Source organism: Oncorhynchus tshawytscha, linkage group LG26 (genome assembly GCF_018296145.1).
Source record: "Oncorhynchus tshawytscha isolate Ot180627B linkage group LG26, Otsh_v2.0, whole genome shotgun sequence".
Taxonomy (NCBI): domain Eukaryota; kingdom Metazoa; phylum Chordata; class Actinopteri; order Salmoniformes; family Salmonidae; genus Oncorhynchus; species Oncorhynchus tshawytscha.
This window is the reverse complement of record NC_056454.1, coordinates 26769741-26789758: the sequence shown is the minus strand read 5'-3', so window position 1 is coordinate 26789758 and position 20018 is coordinate 26769741. Positions and strand designations below refer to the sequence as shown.

The window sequence follows — 20018 nt, the reverse complement described above, 5'->3', positions numbered from 1 at the left end:
GGCTAGCTATGACAATCAGTTTGTATTGATAGTAGTATGGGTTGGGATTATTGCTGTGTTCTAAACAACTGGGAAATCGCAGACTTCAGTGCAAACACGACAACTGGGAACTCGTTTCGAACGGTCATCCAACTCGGAATTCCAACTCGGGAACGCGGGCCTCTTTCTAGAGCCCCAACTTTATGACCTGAAGATCACCGATATCATGATTTGACCTTGTATTATTCCAAGTTCCCAGTTGTTTTGAAAGCACCATTAGGTTAATTGTTTAGCTTGTTAGCTACATGTCTAAACAAATGACTCCACTTCACCAGATGATTACATGACCCATCAAGTTAACCAGGTGTGGGTAAGAATCATCTAATAATTATAAATATTAATCTGGAAACATTCTATTTTTGATATTGCTACTGTGCAAAAATGCAAGTAACCATTTCACTGTAGCATTTACATCTTATGTATCCTGTGCATGTGACAAACTTTGATTAGGATATAGGTGTCGATTAAAAAAAATCTGGAGTTTTTCCTTATTGAAGGCTACTACTTAAACCACTTTTAGTTTAGACATCTTAGGTTGTTTACTACACTAACTTACTAACTCTGTTTAGCACATGGCCTCACATGTGAATCCTTAATGTGTGGGTGGGGCTAAGGCTTATGAGAGTGTTAACTATGCTGAATAGGTGTAGATAAGAAGAGCTCTCCAGTAGGTGTACCAAAACATTCAAGGGCCATTTTTTTCAAAAGTGAGGTTACAAGTTTATCAACTTTCAAAGCAGAATTACTTTCCCATTGTTCCTCAACTGCATTGTATCACGTACCATTTTGTATTCTCTACTTTTATCCAATGTAAATCTGGAGGCTTTTCTGTGTGTGTGTTTGTTTGTGTGTTCTGAAAGTGTGTGTGTAGTGTACCCATAACATCATGATACTTCATCACATTGTTTCCCTCTATCTGGCTTGTTTACCTGACAACAGCAAGACCACTACAAACTTCATTCACTTACTGTACCCCACCTGCTTCTCTTTCAACTCCTCAAGAATATTCAGAGATACAAGTCATAGATAGGTTGTTGTCTGCTTCGGGCTGAGAGAGAGCACAACTTTTTGATTAGTGAAGGATCAGTAGACCAGAAAGATAAAATGAGTCTGGACATCACACCCAGTCCTGCCTCCGTAAGTACTTGGGTAGTTTGTTTCCTTTGATGGTAAGTCTTTTGAGAACAGTGTGTGCGCACGCAGCCAGAGAAGGAGTCAGGTTTACAGTTGCCCTCGGGGCTAGAGTGGACCCTGTAATGCTGAGTTAACACAAAGGTGGGGACATTCCCACCTAACTGTCACTGCTGCTAACTACTGCCTCAACACACACTCCTCTCACACTGAAGGGTTTTAAGTCAATTTTACTAAAGCACAGCGACCTACTGTTACACTCAGTAAAAACTTGGTGCTGCTCTCTCAACATAGTTTAGGATACATTCTCTGGACATTTAGGATACATTCTCTGGACATTAAAGATAAATGGGAAAATGGCCTGCTTAATTTTAATCTCCTTCCTGCTTAAATGAATCCGGTGCCTGTCTGCAGCATCTGGTTTGTGTCTGGATGGAGTAACTCTGTAGTGTCTGCATTGTTTCTTTCTGTCGTGGTGAACTCTGTATAGCAGCACATCCTGTTGGAGGTCATGATCTCTTTGACCTCAGAGCTGATCACCAGAGTTCCGACAGCTGTTGATGATTTTACAGTTGTGATTGCAGGCCTAAATCATTTAGGGCACATTTTTTTGTGCGTGTTTTTGTGTCTTTATGTCTGAGGAACCTTCTCTCAGATAAGATAAAAGGCAGTTTAACTGGTCTGTTGGGTTTGGGGGGTTCATTCCTTGACATCCCAACCCCTCTTCACTTTAAATACCACCATAAACTACCATCCACTTTGAATACCTCCCTTTTACATTTTTATTTATTTATTTATCTTTACCTTTTATTTAACTAGGCAAGTCACTTAAGAACAAATTATTATTTACAATGACAGCCTAGGTGGGTTAACTGCCTTGTTCAGGGGCAGAACGACAGACTTTTTACCTTGTCAGAGCAGGGATTCAATCTTGCAACCTTTCGGTTACAAGTCGAACGCTCTAACCACTAGGCTACCTGCCGCCCCTTCTCCTCTCCCTGGTTTAAAGGGTGAGTAGGATGAGGTTGTCCCCTAGACACTGGTCCAAAATCAGTTCTGCCTAATGGTTAGGATTTATAGGGGGTAAGCTGATATTAGATATGTGCCTAGGTGCAACTTCTACTCAGAGCTCTGTTAGATAATAGGGTAGCCCAGATTCCACTCCTCCAGATCCACCCACAATACTTGGGTTTACATACCCAGAATCCTCGCTGGATTCTCTACCTAAACACAGCCTCAGTGGGATGCGCATGACACACAGGGTTACTATGGAGACAGCTCCTCTGCTGCACAGCACATCCACAGACTGTGACACACACACACACACACACACACACACACACACACACACACACACAACAACAATGCACACCCCCACGGCTGTTTTTTTAGATTGAAAACAAAAGGTGAATAGGATACAGTCCGCATGGGTCTGAGCTAAGATAACCCACAGGGATGTTGGAGGCATCTGATCTGATTCTCAAATCAAATCCCTGTAACTCAAGAGGGAAACACTGTGTGTGTGTTGGTGAGAGAGACTGAGAGAAACTGTGTGTGAGAGACTGTCTTTGTGTACGAGCTTGTACGTGTGTGTGGCTTTGCTTCACTCGCACCCTGAATGCCAAACTGACTGACAATGGTAGAGAAGTCTGTTTGAAGAGTCTAATTATTAGTTAATTAGTTTCCTTTCCAATCTGGGGCTTAATACACAAAAAGGTAGCGATGGAGAGCAAGCTGTCATACAGAGCTATTAATGTGTGGGTTTGGATAATTATAGAAGACTGAAAGTTGGATTTATAGTGCTACATTAACTTCAGCAGCTGTCTGGAGTTTGTACGTACACGTGTGATGAGTGTGTGCGCTCCTGGATTGCAGATGTGTGTGTCTCGTTTACAGGAAAGGTGTTTGTAAAACCTTCAACTGTTTTTGTTGTTGATGTTCTGTGTTTGTGAATGTATGGGGGTAGTTCTATGTCCATCTCTTTGTCATGTTGTTGGCTGGTCTGATAGGGTTTAGGGCCCTGGGGAGCAGAGAGGGGGGGAGAGAGGGCTTTTGCACAGGGAAGCAGGTGGCTATATGGAGTTAATGGACTGTGGGAAGGGGGGCAGAGGGGGACACTTCAGATGGGACAGGACAGGGGGCAGAGTACGGTCTCTGTGTGTGAGACACTGTCTGTGTGCTACAGTAGGTTTATTATATGGATGAGTGAGTTGGTCACAAACACTAAATGTTTAATCATGTCCATTATGGACAGAGGCGAGAGAGGAGCTGGGTGACTTTAGCCTTCCCCACCATCAACCTCATGAATGAATTATGGGTTGGGATGGGTAGAGACACACTCAGAAAGGTTCCCCCTGGTGTTCTCGGCCTGGTCTGAGCAGCTGTGATGGGCGGCACACAGATGGGGTCATGTGTATGGTGGCCCAGGAGGGCCATGAATTAGAGCTAGTTGACATGAAGAGACCAGGACCTTACATGACACTGCACTAACATGAGAGGAGACTCCCCAAAGTGTAAGAATGAGCCAGCTCTGCCTCTGCAAGTGTATGACTGACTGACTGAGCAGTGCTTGATGTTCTTTGTACACTCAGGCTGCGGTCTCTGTTCTTGCTCAGAGGTTGGACCTTAGCCACTCCACTACTGCTTAACAAAACTCACCTTCTGAGCCTTTCTCCCCCTCTCTCTATACCCGTCTGCCCCCCTTTCCCTCTCTGCTCCCCATGTTGAGATGAGGTAATAGCAGACATGATGGTCTGGTCTATCTCTCTCTCAGCCTGGTCTTGTTGGTGGCTGCAGGGCTAATTTTGACCTGAGAGAAGCAGGGGGAGGGAAGGACTGAGGATTGCTTAAGGGACAGAAATTACTGAGTTGAAACACACATGCCTTTTTCCCCTCAGTCTCTTTCCAGCCATTTCTCTTTCTGCCTTTATATTTTTTCTCCTTTCGCTCTTTCTTTCTCATTTTCCCTCTCTCTCCTCCTCTCGCTCCATCTCCTGTCTATTCCCTCTTTCCCCTCCTCCCTCTCTATTAGTCAGTGGTAAGGGCTGGTGGTCAGTCATCACAATGCTCTGCCGGCCAGTCTTTTAACTGGTGTGTGATGGTGGGTAAATTACACAGGCTGTGCTGCTGGACTACTCTGCTGTGTGCTTTGAAGCTGCCTGTAAAAACACTCAGCCCCACTGTCTACTGACTGTCTGTCTACTGACTGTCTGTCTACTGTCTGTCTACTGTCTGTCTGTCTACTGACTGTCTGTCTGTCTACTGACTGTCTGTCTGTCTACTGACTGTCTGTCTGTCTACTGACTGTCTGTCTGTCTACTGACTGAATTACTGTCTACTGACTGAATTACTGTCTACTGACTGAATTACTGTCTACTGACTGAATTACTGTCTACTGACTGAATTACTGTCTACTGACTGAATTACTGTCTACTGACTGACTGTCTACTGACTGGGCCGAGGAAGGCTGAGGGCAGAGATGGAGTCTGTTGCATTGTGATTGTTTGACCTCATAAACCCACAGAATGCCCATGTACAGTGTTGCCATAACTAAAGCCTGTCCCTCTTCCAAATCTTTGAAAAGAGATGTCAATTAGGATAGGATTTTGAGAGGGTTAAAGTGGTATGGAAAAAAAAGTATGCGTGGATGCATTTAACTTCTTATGGGCAGGTGGGACGGTAGCGTCTAGAGTGACTTAGAGCAGTGAGCGCATACAGTTTCATATTGGTCCCCTGTGGGAATCCAACCCACAGCCCTGGCATAGCAAGCGCCATGCTCTGCCAACTGAGCCACACAGGACCAGTTCAATTCGGAGTCCTATAAAGGCTAAAGATGAGATCTCTCCCTTACTCTGACTCATACTGTATGTAGTGTGTGTCTGTCTGTTATAGTAGCTCTGAGAGAGAGGTCTGGCTGTCTGTTATACTTGTTCTGAGAGAGAGGTCTGGCTGTCTGTTATACTTGTTCTGAGAGAGAGGTCTGGCTGTCTGTTATACTGGTTCTGAGAGAGAGGTCTGGCTGTCTGTTATACTGGTTCTGAGAGAGAGGTCTGGCTGTCTGTTATACTGGTTTTGAGAGAGAGGTCTGGCTGTCTGTTATACTGGTTCTGAGAGAGAGGTCTGGCTGTCTGTTATACTGGTTCTGAGAGAGAGGTTTGGCTGTCTGTTATATTGGTTCTGAGAGAGAGGTCTGTCTACATTATAGAGGTCGACCGATTAATCGGAATGGCCGATTTAATTAGATTTCAGGTTTTCATAACAATTGCAAATCGGTATTTTTGGACACCGATTTGGACGATTTTGAATTATTATTATTATTTTACCTTTATTTAACCAGGCAAGTCAGTTAAGAACACATTCTTATTTTCAATGACTGCCTAGGAACAGTGGGTTAACTGCCTTGTTCAGGGGCAGAACGACAGATTTTTACCTTGTCAGCTCGGCCATTCAATCTTGCAACCTTACGGTTAACTGGTCCAACGCTCTAACTACCTGCTTTACATTGCACTCCACGAGGAGCCTGCCTGTTACGCGAATGCAGTAAGAAGCTAAGGTAAGTTGCTAGCTAGCATTAAACTTATCTTATAAAAAACAATCAATCAATCATAATCACTAGTTAATGGTTGATGATATTACTAGTTTATCTAGTGTGTCCCGCGTTGCATATAATCGATGCGGTGCACATTCGCGAAAAAGGACTGTCGTTGCTCCAATGTACCTAACCATAAAGATCAATGCCTTTCTTAAAATCAATACACAAGTATATATTTTTAAACCTGCGTATGAGTTAATATTGCCTGCTAACATGAATTTCTTTTAACTAGGGAAATAGTGTTACTTCTCTTGCAACAGAGTCGGGGTATAGGCAGCAGTTTGGGCCGCCTGGCTCGTTGCGATCTGTGTGAAGACTATTTCTCCCTAACAAAGACAGCCAACTTCGCCAAACGGGAGATGATTTAACAAAAGAGAACAATTTACGAAAAAAGCACAATCGTTGCACGAATATACCTAACCATAAACATCAATGCCTTTCTTAAAATCAATACATAGAAGTATATATTTTTAAACCTGCATATTTAGCTAAAAGAAATTCAGGTTAGCAGGCAATATCAACCAGGTGAAATTGTGTCACTTCTCTTGCATTTCACTGCACGCAGAGTCAGGGTATATGCAACAGTTTGGGCCGCCTGGCTCGTTGTGAACTAATTTGTCAGAATTTTACGTAATTATGACATAACATTGAAGGTTGTGCAATGTAACAGGAATATTTAGACTTATGGATGCCACCTTTTAGATAAAATACGGAACAGTTCCGTATTTCACTGAAAGAATAAACGTTTTGTTTTCGAGATGATAGTTTCCGGATTCTACCATACTAATGACCTGAGGCTCGTATTTCTGTGTGTTATTATGTTATATTTAAGTCTATGATAGAGCAGTCTGACTGAGCGATGGTAGGCACCAGCAGGCTCGTAAGCATTCATTCAAACAGCAATTTTGTGCCTTTGACAGCAGCTCTTCGCAATGCTTCAAGCATTGAGCTGTTTATGACTTCAAGCCTATCAACTCCCGAGATTAGGCTGGTGTAACCGATTTGAAATGGTTAGCGGGGTGCGCGCTAATAGCGTTTCAATCGGTGACGTCACTCGCTCTGAGACTTGGAGTAGTTGTTCCCCTTGCTCTGCAAGGACCGCGGCTTTTGTGGAGCAATGGGTAACGCTGCTTCGAGGGTGGCTGTTGTCGCTGTGTTCCTGGTTCGAGCCCAGGTAGGAGCGAGGAGAGGGACGGAAGCTATACTGTTACACTGGCAATACTGAAGTGCCTATAAGAACATCCAAATAGTCAAAGCTATATGAAGTACAAATCATATAGAGAGAAATAGTCCTATAATTCCTATAATAACTACAACCTAAAACTTCTTACCTGGGAATATTGAAGACTCGTGTTAAAAGGAACCACCAGTTCTCATGTTCTGAGCAAGGAACTTAAACATGAGCTTTTTTACATGGCACATATTGCACTTTTACTTTCTTCTCAAACACCTGGTTTTTGCATTATTTAAACCAAATTTAACATGTTTCATTATTTATTTGAGGCTAAATTGATTTTATTGATGTATTATATTAAGTTAAAATAAGTGTTCATTCAGTATTGTTGTAATTGTCATTATTACAAATACATTTTAAAAATCGGCCGGTTTTAATCGGTATCTGCTTTTTTTGGTCCTCCAATAATCGGTATTGGCATTGAAAAATCATAATCGGTTTGACCTCTACTACATTACAGCTTCTCACAGAATAACACTGGTGAAAGGATCCCATCCAATCTATAATGAAATAGATGTAATGTAAGAGCAGCATTAATATGAATCCAGGCCCATATTAATGTAATATGTAGAGAAATAGGCCTTACATCTGCAGTCCTCTGAAGAATTGATGGCTAACAGGGTCCATTTCTTTCAAATGAAAATGTGAATTGTCTGTCTGTCTGTCTGTCGAAATGGGTGATAATAAAGGGGCATGATGTTAATGGATTCCTTAGGGAGAGATTTAACCCGAGTCTAGAACGGGAAAACACACACAGTGAAGTATACTCAATGTGTTTCAGTGTGCCTCCGTCATGTAGCACCGGTTTGCGTCAAGAACTGCAACGTTGCTGGGTTTTTCCGCACTCAACAGTTTCCTATGTGTATCAAGAATGTTCCACCACCCAAAGGACATCCAGCCAACTTGTCACAACTGTGGGATGTGTTGGAATCAACATGCTATCGACACCTTGTAGAGTCCATACCAAGACGAATTCAGGCTGTTCCAAATGTTTGGTGTACGTCTGCAATTGTCTTTCTCAAAAAAATGAACACTCACTCAAGTAATCGAATACTAATAAAGATATTATATTCCCATCCGTAAGGCTGAGTCCATTTATTTAATTATTTAAGCTATATTCATAATCTATCCCCTTTTCAGTGCCTTTAGTTGCCTTACCTCCACACTTCTTACCCTTCAAAGTAGTGTGTTTGGTGGAGGAGTTGAGACAGGACTGGGATTGTCCTCTCCTCTACTCTGTAGTATGGCCCATATGGAGGAGCCAGCTGTGTGTGTAAATAGATCCACCTGGGCATTGGACCAGCCAGGCAGCGTTGGCATGTGCAGCGCTCAGCCCTTAGCATCCTGGGTATAATGAGGAATGAAGGGGGGAGGGAGGGAGAGGTAACAGGACTGTCTTATGTCTCCACTGATGCCAGCAGGATGACAAAAGATGGATGGCTTCAAATATGATAAGCTGTACCGTGTGTTTGTGTGTAACTCCCACCTTAGCAGGTGTGTGTAATTATCCTGTGAGGGTTGGAGTAAGCTGGCGGTGTGAGTGCTAACAGTACAGTGCTGTGAGATGATGCTGTTTTCCAGCCACAAATGATTGGATTAGTGTTTACCCCCCACTTAGCATAATCCTCTTTACAGCTTCCTCTTTTGTGTGTGTGTGTGTGTGTGTATATGTGTGTGCATAAGTTGTTGTTTATGCCAAAAGCTTCCAAGTCCATTCCTCTATGACCCGCGTGACATTGACTGGTGGGGACGGTGTTCCAGTGAGAGACTGACAGTGGGCTGTTGGTGGTAGAGAACGGGCTATAAAGGGCTTGTAAATGAACGCTACCAGTACCAGGGGCAGCGAGTGATAAAGACGAGGCAGCCAGATGGAGGGTACAGAGGTGAAGAGGCAGCCAGATGGAGGGTACAGAGGTGAAGAGGCAGCCAGATGGAGGGTACAGAGGTGAAGGGGCAGCCAGATGGAGGGTACAGAGGTGAAGGGGCAGCCAGATGGAGGGTACAGAGGTGAAGGGGCAGCCAGATGGAGGGTACAGAGGTGAAGAGGCAGCCAGATGGAGGGTACAGAGGTGAAGGGGCAGCCAGATGGAGGGTACAGAGGTGAAGAGGCAGCCAGATGGAGGGTACAGAGGTGAAGAGGCAGCCAGATGGAGGGTACAGAGGTGAAGGGGCAGCCAGATGGAGGGTACAGAGGTGAAGGGGCAGCCAGATGGAGGGTACAGAGGTGAAGGGGCAGCCAGATGGAGGGTACAGAGGTGAAGGGGCAGCCAGATGGAGGGTACAGAGGTGAAGGGGCAGCCAGATGGAGGGTACAGAGGGATTAGTTTGTAGGGATAGAGTGATCAGTTAGAGGTCTGGAGGGGTTGGTATGTAGTTGTCAGCCTCTCAAAACAGCCTGCAGAGTGCTGTGTTGCTTTGAAGTCTCACAGAGCCTCTTAAATCCTGCCTGAAAAGATGCAGAGAACCGCGAGGCACAGAGGAGAGACAGGAATTTACTCAGAGAGAGGAAGGGAAGCAGGAGAGAGACTGGAGGGAGCGAGAAAGCGTAGAGGGGGAGAGGCTGGGTGTATGAGGAGAGGGAGAGTGTGAGAGAGAGAGAGAGAGAGAGGGGAGGAGAGAGAGCCTGACAGAAAGAAACTGAGAGTGAGGTGGGGGAGGTGAATAATGGTTTCAGTGCTCATACAATATGAGCAGTAGCAGCCTAATCATGTGGTGAGTAATGTATTGTTGGCAGTAATACTGGACCAGGGCAGCAGTAACATGAGCATCAGGGAATACAGCACCATGACTCTGAGCTCTATGTGGTCAGACTGAATGGCGCCCTGGTTACTAATGGTCTGGTATTATGTTAATATCTTCTCTTACTGACAAGACAACAGAACCACAGAGAGTGGACGAGAGAGGACAGAAAGAGAGTGGACGAGAGAGGACAGAAAGAGAGTGGACGAGAGAGGACAGAAAGAGAGTGGACGAGAGAGGACAGAAAGAGAGTGGACGAGAGAGGACAGAAAGAGAGTGGACGAGAGAGGACAGAAAGAGAGTGGACGAGAGAGGACAGAAAGAGAGTGGACGAGAGAGGACAGAAAGAGAGTGGACGAGAGAGGACAGAAAGAGAGTGGACGAGAGAGGACAGAAAGAGAGGACAGAAAGAGAGTGGATGAGAGAGGACAGAAAGAGGACAGAAAGAGAGTGGACGAGAGAGGACAGAAAGAGAGTGGACGAGAGAGGACAGAAAGAGAGTGGACGAGAGAGCACAGAAAGAGAGTGGACGAGAGAGCACAGAAAGAGAGTGGACGAGAGAGCACAGAAAGAGAGTGGACGAGAGAGCACAGAAAGAGAGTGGACGAGAGAGCACAGAAAGAGAGTGGACGAGAGAGCACAGAAAGAGAGTGGACGAGAGAGCACAGAAAGAGAGTGGACGAGAGAGCACAGAAAGAGAGTGGACGAGAGAGCACAGAAAGAGAGTGGACGAGAGAGCACAGAAAGAGAGTGGACGAGAGAGCACAGAAAGAGAGTGGACGAGAGAGCACAGAAAGAGAGTGGACGAGAGAGGACAGAAAGAGAGTGGACGAGAGAGGACAGAAAGAGAGTGGACGAGAGAGCACAGAAAGAGTGGACGAGAGAGCACAGAAAGAGAGTGGACGAGAGAGCACAGAAAGAGAGTGGACGAGAGAGCACAGAAAGAGTGAGGAAGGGAACTGATAAATGTAGGATGATGACAAGAACAACCTCCCAATATCAAACCAGTGAGGTATTCCACACATTAAATATCACACATTTAGTGCAGATAAAAACATCAGTATTTTGGCAAGATTGCTATTTTCCTGGAGGCCTCTCTCTTCTCTTTATCCCCCTGAGACGTTTTAGTGTGTTTAACTGTCCTGCCTGTGAGTTCATGGCCAGTTCTATCTTATTGTGGTCCATTGGAGAAGTGAAGCCTTGGAGTGATTCATTTTTATAATTTTTTTGTTCTCAAACGCTGTTCTTATTGAATTGAAATCCCTTTCAACTGAGGCAGCCAAAAACAAATCAGAGATTTGTAACGCTTTTATGAGCTCATGAGCAAAATGTGCCTCAAAATGGAAAAAAAGACAAAGGACCACAAAACAAAACCAAGAAGGATCGAAATATGAGGAAAAACACAATCTTACTCTCACACTATAGCACGCGCACACACAGCGTTTTCTCTCGTTTTGTAGACTCGCTGAGCACAGTCTGGATGCATTTGTTAATTTTTCAACTAGATATACAACTAGATATTCTTTTATTATTTTCTGCACGCATGCGCAGACACACACACACACACACACCTGATCACTGACAGCTATGAGACAGCTTATAGGGAGGAGGTCAGAGACCTGGCAGTGTGTGGCAGGGCAACAACCTCTCCCTCAATGTGAGCAAGACAAAAGGAGCTGATCGTGGACTACAGGACAAGGTGGGCCGAACAGGCCCCCATTAACATTGACAGGGCTGTAAGTGAAGTGGGTTGAGAGTTTCAAGTTCCTTCGTGTCCACATCACCAACAAACTATCATGGTCCAAACATGCCAATAAAGTCCTGACGGGGGCACGACAACACCTTTTGTCCCTCAGGAGACTGAAAAGATTTGGCATGGGTCCCCAGATCCTCAAAGTTCTACAGCTGCACCATCGAGAGCATCACAGCCTGGTATGGCAACTGCTCGCCATCCGACCGTAAGGTACTACAGAGGGTAGTGCGTACGGCCCAGTACATCACTGGGGCCAAGCTTCCTGTCATCCAGGACCTATATACTAGGCAGTGTCAGAGGAAGGCCTAAAAAATGGTTAAAGAGTCCAGTCACCCAAGTCATAGACTGTTCTCTCTGCTACCACGTGGCAAGCAATACCAGAGCACCAAAAGACTCCTTAACAGCTTCTACACCCAAGCCATAAGACTGCTGAACAATTAATCAAATGGCCACCCTGACTATTTACATTGACCCCCCACCCTTTGTTTTTACACTGCTGCTTCTCGCTGTTTATTATCTATACATAGTCACTTTACCCCTACCTACATGTCCAAATTACCTCGACTAACCTGTACCTCCTGCACATTGACTCAGTACCGGTACCCCTGTATATAGCCTCGTAATTGTTATTTTATTGTGTTTTATTTAATAAAGATTTTCTTTAACTATTTCTTCAACTGCATTGTTGGTTCATGGCTTGTAAGTCAGCATTTCGCTGTAAGGTCTACCTACACCTGTTGTATTCAGCATTTCGCTGTAAGGTCTACCTAACCTGTTGTATTCAGCATTTCGCTGTAAGGTCTACCTACACCTGTTGTATTCAGCATTTCGCTGTAAGGTCTACCTACACCTGTTGTATTCAGCATTTCGCTGTAAGGTCTACCTACACCTGTTGTATTCAGCATTTCACTGTAAGGTCTACCTACACCTGTTGTATTCAGCATTTCGCTGTAAGGTCTACCTACACCTGTTGTATTCAGCATTTCGCTGTAAGGTCTACCTACACCTGTTGTATTCAGCATTTCGCTGTAAGGTCTACCTACACCTGTTGTATTCAGCATTTCGCTGTAAGGTCTACCTACACCTGTTGTATTCAGCATTTCGCTGTAAGGTCTACCTACACCTGTTGTATTCGGCGCATGTGACAAATAATAAAACGGAACACAATAAAATAACAATAACGAGGCTATATACAGGGGTACAAATAACATTTGATTTGATTTTGTCACACACAGTCAACAGTGAATGAAAAATGGGGAATGGGAGAGAGTGATCAACGAGGAAGAGAGGATGTTGGAAGTTTAAATCTGTTGAAATATTAACGTACTTTGTTGTGCCTACAGACACAGGCTCTCTGTGAGGTCTCTGTGAAAGACACACACAGCTGTGTTCTGCAGTTGGTCATGTAGACCGGAAGCAGTGTCTCCTTCTGTTTGGGGTTGGTGTGTGCCTGCATGCTGTGTGTTGTCTGCTCTTCTTTCAAATGTCAGTGTTTTTAACGGAGTCTGTGTGTACTGTGATCTCCTTCAGCTGAAACTGACCACAGGTGTTTCAATTGACATGAATATCCTCCACCAAGAACTAAAATAACAACCTTGCATGACCCCTGTCCCGTGTGTGTGTGTGTGTGTGTGTGTGATGCGCATGACCTCTGTTTCATGGCTCCTGATCACAGTATTTTAACAGCCTGACACTGACCTCATATTTCATAATTCCCCACGGTCTCTCTTTCTGTAGTGTGTGTGTGTGTGACACTACGGGCTGTTTCTTCAGGACACTGAGTGGACATGTCATGTTGACTCGGTTCCTCTTGGGAGAGTGCTGGAGCTAAAGCTCCCAGGATGCTAAATGTTTTAACAGCAGTTTTGTAACCAATGTTCTTTGTGTCTCTCCCTCTTTCCCCTTTTCTCTCTCTCTCCCCCCTCCTCCTCCCTACCTCTCTCGCCCAGCAGGTGTGAGCGTGGCACAGAGGGTAGTGACCGTTCAGAGCGGACCGCTGGTACGGACGGAAGGCAGTCACGTGACCATCTGGTGCAACGTGACCGGCTACAAGGAGGGCGTGGAGCAGGACTTTGAGTGGTCCATGTACCTGACCTCGGTGCCCGACCGTGAGATCCGCATCGTGAGCACGGCCCAGTCCAACTATGCGTACGCGGTGTACTCCCAGAGGGTCAACAGTAAGGAGATCTGGGTAGAGAGGCTGACCAGGGACTCAGCCCTGCTCCACATCACCAAGGTCCAGGCCAGAGACCAGGGGCTGTTTGAGTGTTACACCCCCAACACAGACGGACAGTACCTCGGCTCCTACAGCGCCCGCACCAACCTCACCGGTAAGTCCATGTTACAACACAATACACCAAGGCTGTGGCACCCTTTTCTCTGTATAGTGTACCACTTTTAAACTGGGCCTACATGGGGCATAATCACTAGCTGTTAGGATGTCTACATATGATACAGTGGTCTCCAACCCTGGTGTTTGAAAGCTACACGGTGTGGATGTTTTTGTTCTAAGCACCAACACATCTTATTCAACTAATCAATGTCTTGATTAGAATACTGTATTGTTGAATAGAAGCCTGCGCACCCTGTGGCCCTCCCAGGACCAGGGTAGATGAGGGTAGATGCGTACATACAGGGTAGATGCATACATACAGGGTAGATGAGGGTAGATATGCATACATAGAGGGTAGATGAGGGTAGATATGCATGCATAGACGGTGGATGAGGGTAGATGCGTATATTTGAGGGTAGATGCGTACATACCGGGTAGATGAGTGTAGATATGCGTACCTCAAGGGTAGATATACATGCATAGAGGGTAGATGCATACATACCGGGTAGATGAGGGCAGATATGCTTACCTCAAGGGTAGATATACATGCATAGAGGGTAGATGCATACATACCGGGTAGATGAGGGTAGATATGCGTACCTCAAGGGTAGATATACATGCATAGAGGGTAGATGCATACATACCGGGTAGATGAGGGTAGATATGCGTGCATAGAGGGTAGATATGCGTGCATACAGAGCAGATGACGGTAGAGAGACTGCCTGCAATGACAACAAGCTCAGTCCAATGATGCTGTGTCACACCACCCCAGACCATGACGGACCCTCCACCTTCAAATCGATCCCACTCCAGATTACAGGCCTCTGTGTAATACTCATTCCTTCAACGATAAACGCGAATCCGACCATCACCCCTGGTGAGACAAAACCACGACTCGTCAGTGAAGATCACTTTTTGCCAGTCCTGTCTGGTCCAGCGATGGTGGGTTTGTGCCCATAGGAGACATTGCCGGTTATGTCTGGCGAGGACCTGCCTTACAACAGGCCTACAAGCCCTCAGTCCAGCCTATTGAGGACAGTCTGAGCACTGATGGAGGGATTGTACGTTCCTGGTGTAACTCTGGCAGTTGTTGTTGCCATCCTGTACCTGTCCCTCAGGTGTGATGTTCAGATGTACCGATCCTGTGCAGGTGTTGTTACAGGTGGTCTGCCACTGCGAGGACGTTCAGCTGTCCGTCCTGTCTCCCTGTATCGCTGTCTTTGGCGTCTCACAGTACGGACATTGCAATTTATTGCCCTGGCCACATCTGCAGTCCACATGCCTCCTTGCAGCTTGCCTAAGGCACTTTCACGCAGATGGGCAGGGACCCTGGGCATCTTTCTTTTGGTGTTTTTCAGAGTCAGTAGAAAGGCCTCTTTAGTGTCCGAAGTTTTCAGAACAACCGTTCCACAGGTGCATGTTCATTAATTGTTTATGTTTCATTGAACAGGAAACCATTAAACCATTTACAATGAATATCTGTGACATTATTTTGATTTTTACAAATTATCTTTGAAAGACAGGGTCCTGAAACGGGACCTTTCTTTTTTTGCTGAGTTTAGCAGGGCGACGTTTATCGGCATACACTTTTTTTAAGCCACGTGTTTCCGCATGGACCCTTTTAAGCGTAGAACACAACATGGAACACAGCTACAGTTATATATGTGTGTGTGTTGAAGTTGGAAGTTTACATACACCTTAGCCAAATACATTTAAAAACTCAGTTTTCACAATTCCTGACATTTAATCCTAGTAAAAATTCCCCTTAGGTCAGTTAGGATCGCCACCTTATTTGAATAATGTGAAATGTCAGAATAATAGTAGAGAGAATTTATTTCAGCTTTTCTTTCTTTCACCACATTCCCAGTGGGTCAGAAGTTTACATACACTCAATTAGTATTTTGTAGCATTGCCTTGACATTGTTTAACTTGGGTCAAACGTTTCGGGTAGCCTTCCACAAGCTTCCCACAATAAGTTGGGTGAATTTTGGCCCATTCCTTCTGACAGAGCAGGTGTAACTGAGTCAGGTTTGTAGGCCTCCTTGCTCGCACATGCTTTTTCAGTTCTGCCCACAACTTTTCTAAAGGATTGAGATCAGAGCTTTGTGATGGCCACTCCAATACCTTGACTTTGTTGTCCTTAAGCCATTTTGCCACAACTTTGGAAGTTTGCTTGGAGTCATTGTTCTTTCGGAAGACCCATTTGCGACCAAGCTTTAACATCCTGACTGTCTTGCCTGTCTCCTGGTCGCGCCTCCATGCTCTGGACACTACGCTGACAGACACAGCAAACCTTCTTGCCACAGCTCGCATTGATGTGCCATCCTGGATGAGCTGCACTACCTGAGCCACTTGTGTGGGTTGTAGACTCCGTCTCATGCTACCACTAGAGTGAAAGCACCGCCAGCATTCAAAAGTGACTAAAACATCAGCCAGGAAGCATAGGAACTGAGAAGTGGTCTGTGGTCCCCACCTGCAGAACCACTCCTTTATTGGGGGTGTCTTGCTAATTGCCTATAATTTCCACCTGTTGTCTATTCCATTTGCACAACAGCATGTGAAATTTATTGTCAATCAGTGTTGCTTCCTAAGTGGACAGTTTGATTTTACAGAAGTGTGATTGACTTGGAGTTACATTGTGTTGTTTAAGTGTTCCCTTATTTTTTGGAGCAGTGCATATACAGTGTTGTAACAATGTACAAATGGTTAAAGTACACAAGGGAAAATAAATAAGCATAAATATGGGCTGTATTTACAATGGTGTTTGTTCTTCACTGGTTGCCCTTTTCTTGTGGCAACAGGTCACAAATCTTGCTGCTGTGATGGCACACTGTGGAATTTCACCCAGTAGATATGAAAGTTTATCAAAATTGGATTTGTTTTCGAATTCTTTGTGGATCTGTGTAATCTGAGGGAAATATGTCTCTCTAATATGGTCATACATTGGTTAGGAAGTACAGCTCGGTTTCCACCTCATTTTGTGGACAGTGAGCACATAGCCTGTCTTCTCTTGAGAGCCATGTCTGCCTACGGCAGCCTTTTTCAATAGCAAGGCTATGCTCACTGAGTCCGTACATAGTCAAAGCTTTCCTTAAGTTTGGGTCAGTCACAGTGGTCCGGTATTCTGCCACGGTGTACTCTCTGTTTAGGGCCAAATAGCATTCTAGTTTGCTCTGTTGTTTTGTTAATTCTTTCCAATGTGTCAAGTAATTATCTTTTTGTTTTCTCATGATTTGGTTGGGTCTAATTGTGCTGCTGTCCTGGGGCTCTGTGGGGTGTGTTTTGTGAACAGAGCCCCAGGACCAGCTTGCTTAGGGGACTCTTCTCGAGGTTCATCTCTCTGTAGGTGATGGCTTTGTTATGGAAGGTTTGGGAATCGCTTTCTTTAGTGGTTGTAGAATTTAACGTCTCTTTTCTGAATTTTGATAATTTTTGGGTATCGGCATAATTCTGCTCTGCATGCATTATTTGGTGTTCTACGTTGTACACGGAGGATATTTTTGCAGAATTCTGCATGCAGAGTCTCATTTTGGTGTTTGTCCCATTTTGTGAAGTCTTGGTTGGTGAGCGGACCCCAGACCTCAACCATAAAGGGTAATGGGCTCTATGACTGATTCAAGTATTTTTAGCCAGATCCTAATTGGTATGTTGAAATTTATGTTCCTTTTGATGGCATAGAATGCCCTTCTTGCCTTGTCTCTCAGATCGTTCACAGCTTTGTGGAAGTTACCTGTGGCGCTGATGTTAAGGCCAAGGTATGTATAGTTTTTTGTGTGCTCTAGAGCAACAGTGTCTAGATGGAATTTGTATTAGTGGTCCTGGCGACTGGACCTTTTTTGGAACACCATTATTTTGTTCTTACTGAGATTTACTGTCAGGGCCCAGGTCCGACAGAATCTGTGCAGAAGATCTAGATGCTGCTGTAGGCCTTCCTTGGTTGGTGACAGAAACACCAGATCATCAACAAACAGTAGAAATTTGACTTTGGATTGTAGTAGGGTGAGGCCGGGTGCTGCGGACTTTTCTAGTGCCCGCGCCAATTCGTTGATATATATGTTGAAGAGGGTGGGGCTTAAGCTGCATCCCTGTCTCACCCTACGACCCTGTGTGAAGAAATGTTTTTTTGCCAATTCTGCACGCTTGTTGTTTGTGTACATGGATTTTATAATGTCGTATGTTTTACCCTCAACACCACTTTACATCAATTTGTATAGCAGACCCTCATGCCAAATTGAGTCTAAGGCTTTTTTGAAATCAACAAAGCATGAGAAGACTTTGTCTTTGTTTTGGTTTGATTGAGGAAATGTACGAGTCTGCTGTTAATGATAATGCAGAGGATTTTCCCAAGGTTACTGTTGACTCATATTCCACGGTAGTTATTGGGGTCAAATTTGTCTCCACTTTTGTGGATTGGGGTGATCAGTCCTTGGTTCCAAATATTGGGGAAGATGCCAGAGCTAAGGATGATGTTAAAGAGTTTTAGTATAACCAATTGGAATTTGTTGTCTGTATATTCGATCATTTAATTAAGGATACCATCAACAAAGACCGGTGACATCCAGTGGAAGCGGTAGGAACTGAAAACAGGTCCATAAAAAATATCCCTTGGCAATAACAAGTCAGGGAACAGAGAGAGGCAAAAAATTAAAAAACAAATCTGAACAGTTAGTCCTCTGGGTTTTGCCTGCTACATATGTTCTGTTATACTCAGACATGATTCAAACAGTTTTAGAAACTTTAGAGTGTTTTCTATCAAAATCTATGAATAATATGCATATCTTATATTCTTGGCATGAGTAGCAGGAAGTTGAAATTGGGCACGCTATTTATCCAAAAGTGAAAATTCTGCCCCCTAGCCCCAAGAATTAATAGTTGATTCTAAGATTTGTATTTGATCATGTATATGTTTTTGCTCTTTATTCTTTGTTATAGAGCCAAAAAGATTAAAGAAGTGGTTTACCCATGCATCTCCATTTTGGGTAGATAAATCTTTGTGTTTGTTTAGTGTTTTCCAATTTTCCCAGAAGTGGTTAGTCTATGGATTCTCTCTCTCTCTCTCGCTCTCTCGCTCTGTGTGTATCAGCTCTCTCTCTGTGTATCAGCTCTCTCTCTCCCTGTGTGTGTGTATCAGCTCTCTCTCTGTGTGTGTATCAGCTCTCTCTCTCTCTCTGTGTGTATCAGCTCTCTGTGTGTGTGTGTGTGTGTATCAGCTCTCTCTCTGTGTATCAGCTCTCTCTCTGTGTGTGTATCAGCTCTCTCTCTCTGTGTGTGTATCAGCTCTCTCTCTCTCTCTGTGTATCAGCTCTCTCTCTCTCTCTCTCTCTCTCTCTCTCTCTGTGTGTATCAGCTCTCTCTCTCTCTCTGTGTGTATCAGCTCTCTCTCTCTCTCTCTCTCTCTCTCTCTCTGTGTATCAGCTCTCTCTCTCTCTCTCTGTGTGTATCAGCTCTCTCTCTCTCTCTCTCTGTGTGTATCAGCTCTCTCTCTCTCTCTCTGTGTATCAGCTCTCTCTCTCTCTGTGTATCAGCTCTCTCTCTCTCTGTGTATCAGCTCTCTCTCTCTCTCTGTGTGTATCAGCTCTCTCTCTCTGTGTGTGTGTATCAGCTCTCTCTCTCTCTCTGTGTATCAGCTCTCTCTCTCTGTGTGTGTGTGTATCAGCTCTCTCTCTCTCTCTCTCTCTCTCTCTCTGTGTATCAGCTCTCTCTCTCTGTGTGTGTATCAGCTCTCTCTCTCTCTGTGTGTGTGTGTATCAGCTCTCTCTCTCTGTGTGTGTGTGTATCAGCTCTCTCTCTCTCTGTGTGTGTGTATCAGCTCTCTCTCTCTCTGTGTGAGTGTGTATCAGCTCTCTCTCTCTCTGTGTGTGTGTGTGTATCAGCTCTCTCTCTCGCTGTGTGTGTATGTGTATCAGCTCTCTCTCTCTGTGTATCAGCTCTCTCTCTCTCTCTCTCTCTGTGTGTATCAGCTCTCTCTCTCTCTGTGTGTGTATCAGCTCTCTCTCTCTCTGTGTGTGTATCAGCTCTCTCTCTCTCTCTGTGTGTGTATCAGCTCTCTCTCTCTCTGTGTGTGTATCAGCTCTCTCTCTCTCTGTGTATCAGCTCTCTCTCTCTCTCTCTCTCTCTCTCTCTCTGTGTATCAGCTCTCTCTCTCTGTGTGTGTATCAGCTCTCTCTCTCTCTCTCTGTGTGTATCAGCTCTCTCTCTG

The 20018-nt window shown here is 44.7% G+C and overlaps 1 protein-coding gene across 2 annotated transcripts in view; it reads left to right on the top strand.

Annotated features, from left to right (window-relative positions):
• The window catches only part of igsf3 (immunoglobulin superfamily, member 3), a 101861-nt gene that overhangs the window by 4030 nt on the left and 77813 nt on the right, over positions 1 to 20018 (top strand). Inside the window, exon 2 of one of the 2 annotated variants that reach the window (XM_024389432.1) lies at positions 13440 to 13817. In XM_024389432.1, coding sequence (XP_024245200.1) covers positions 13440 to 13817 — 378 coding nt within the window. Of the gene's footprint in view, positions 1 to 13436; positions 13818 to 20018 lie in introns of both variants that reach the window. The other variant, XM_024389431.1, reaches the window with a different exon arrangement.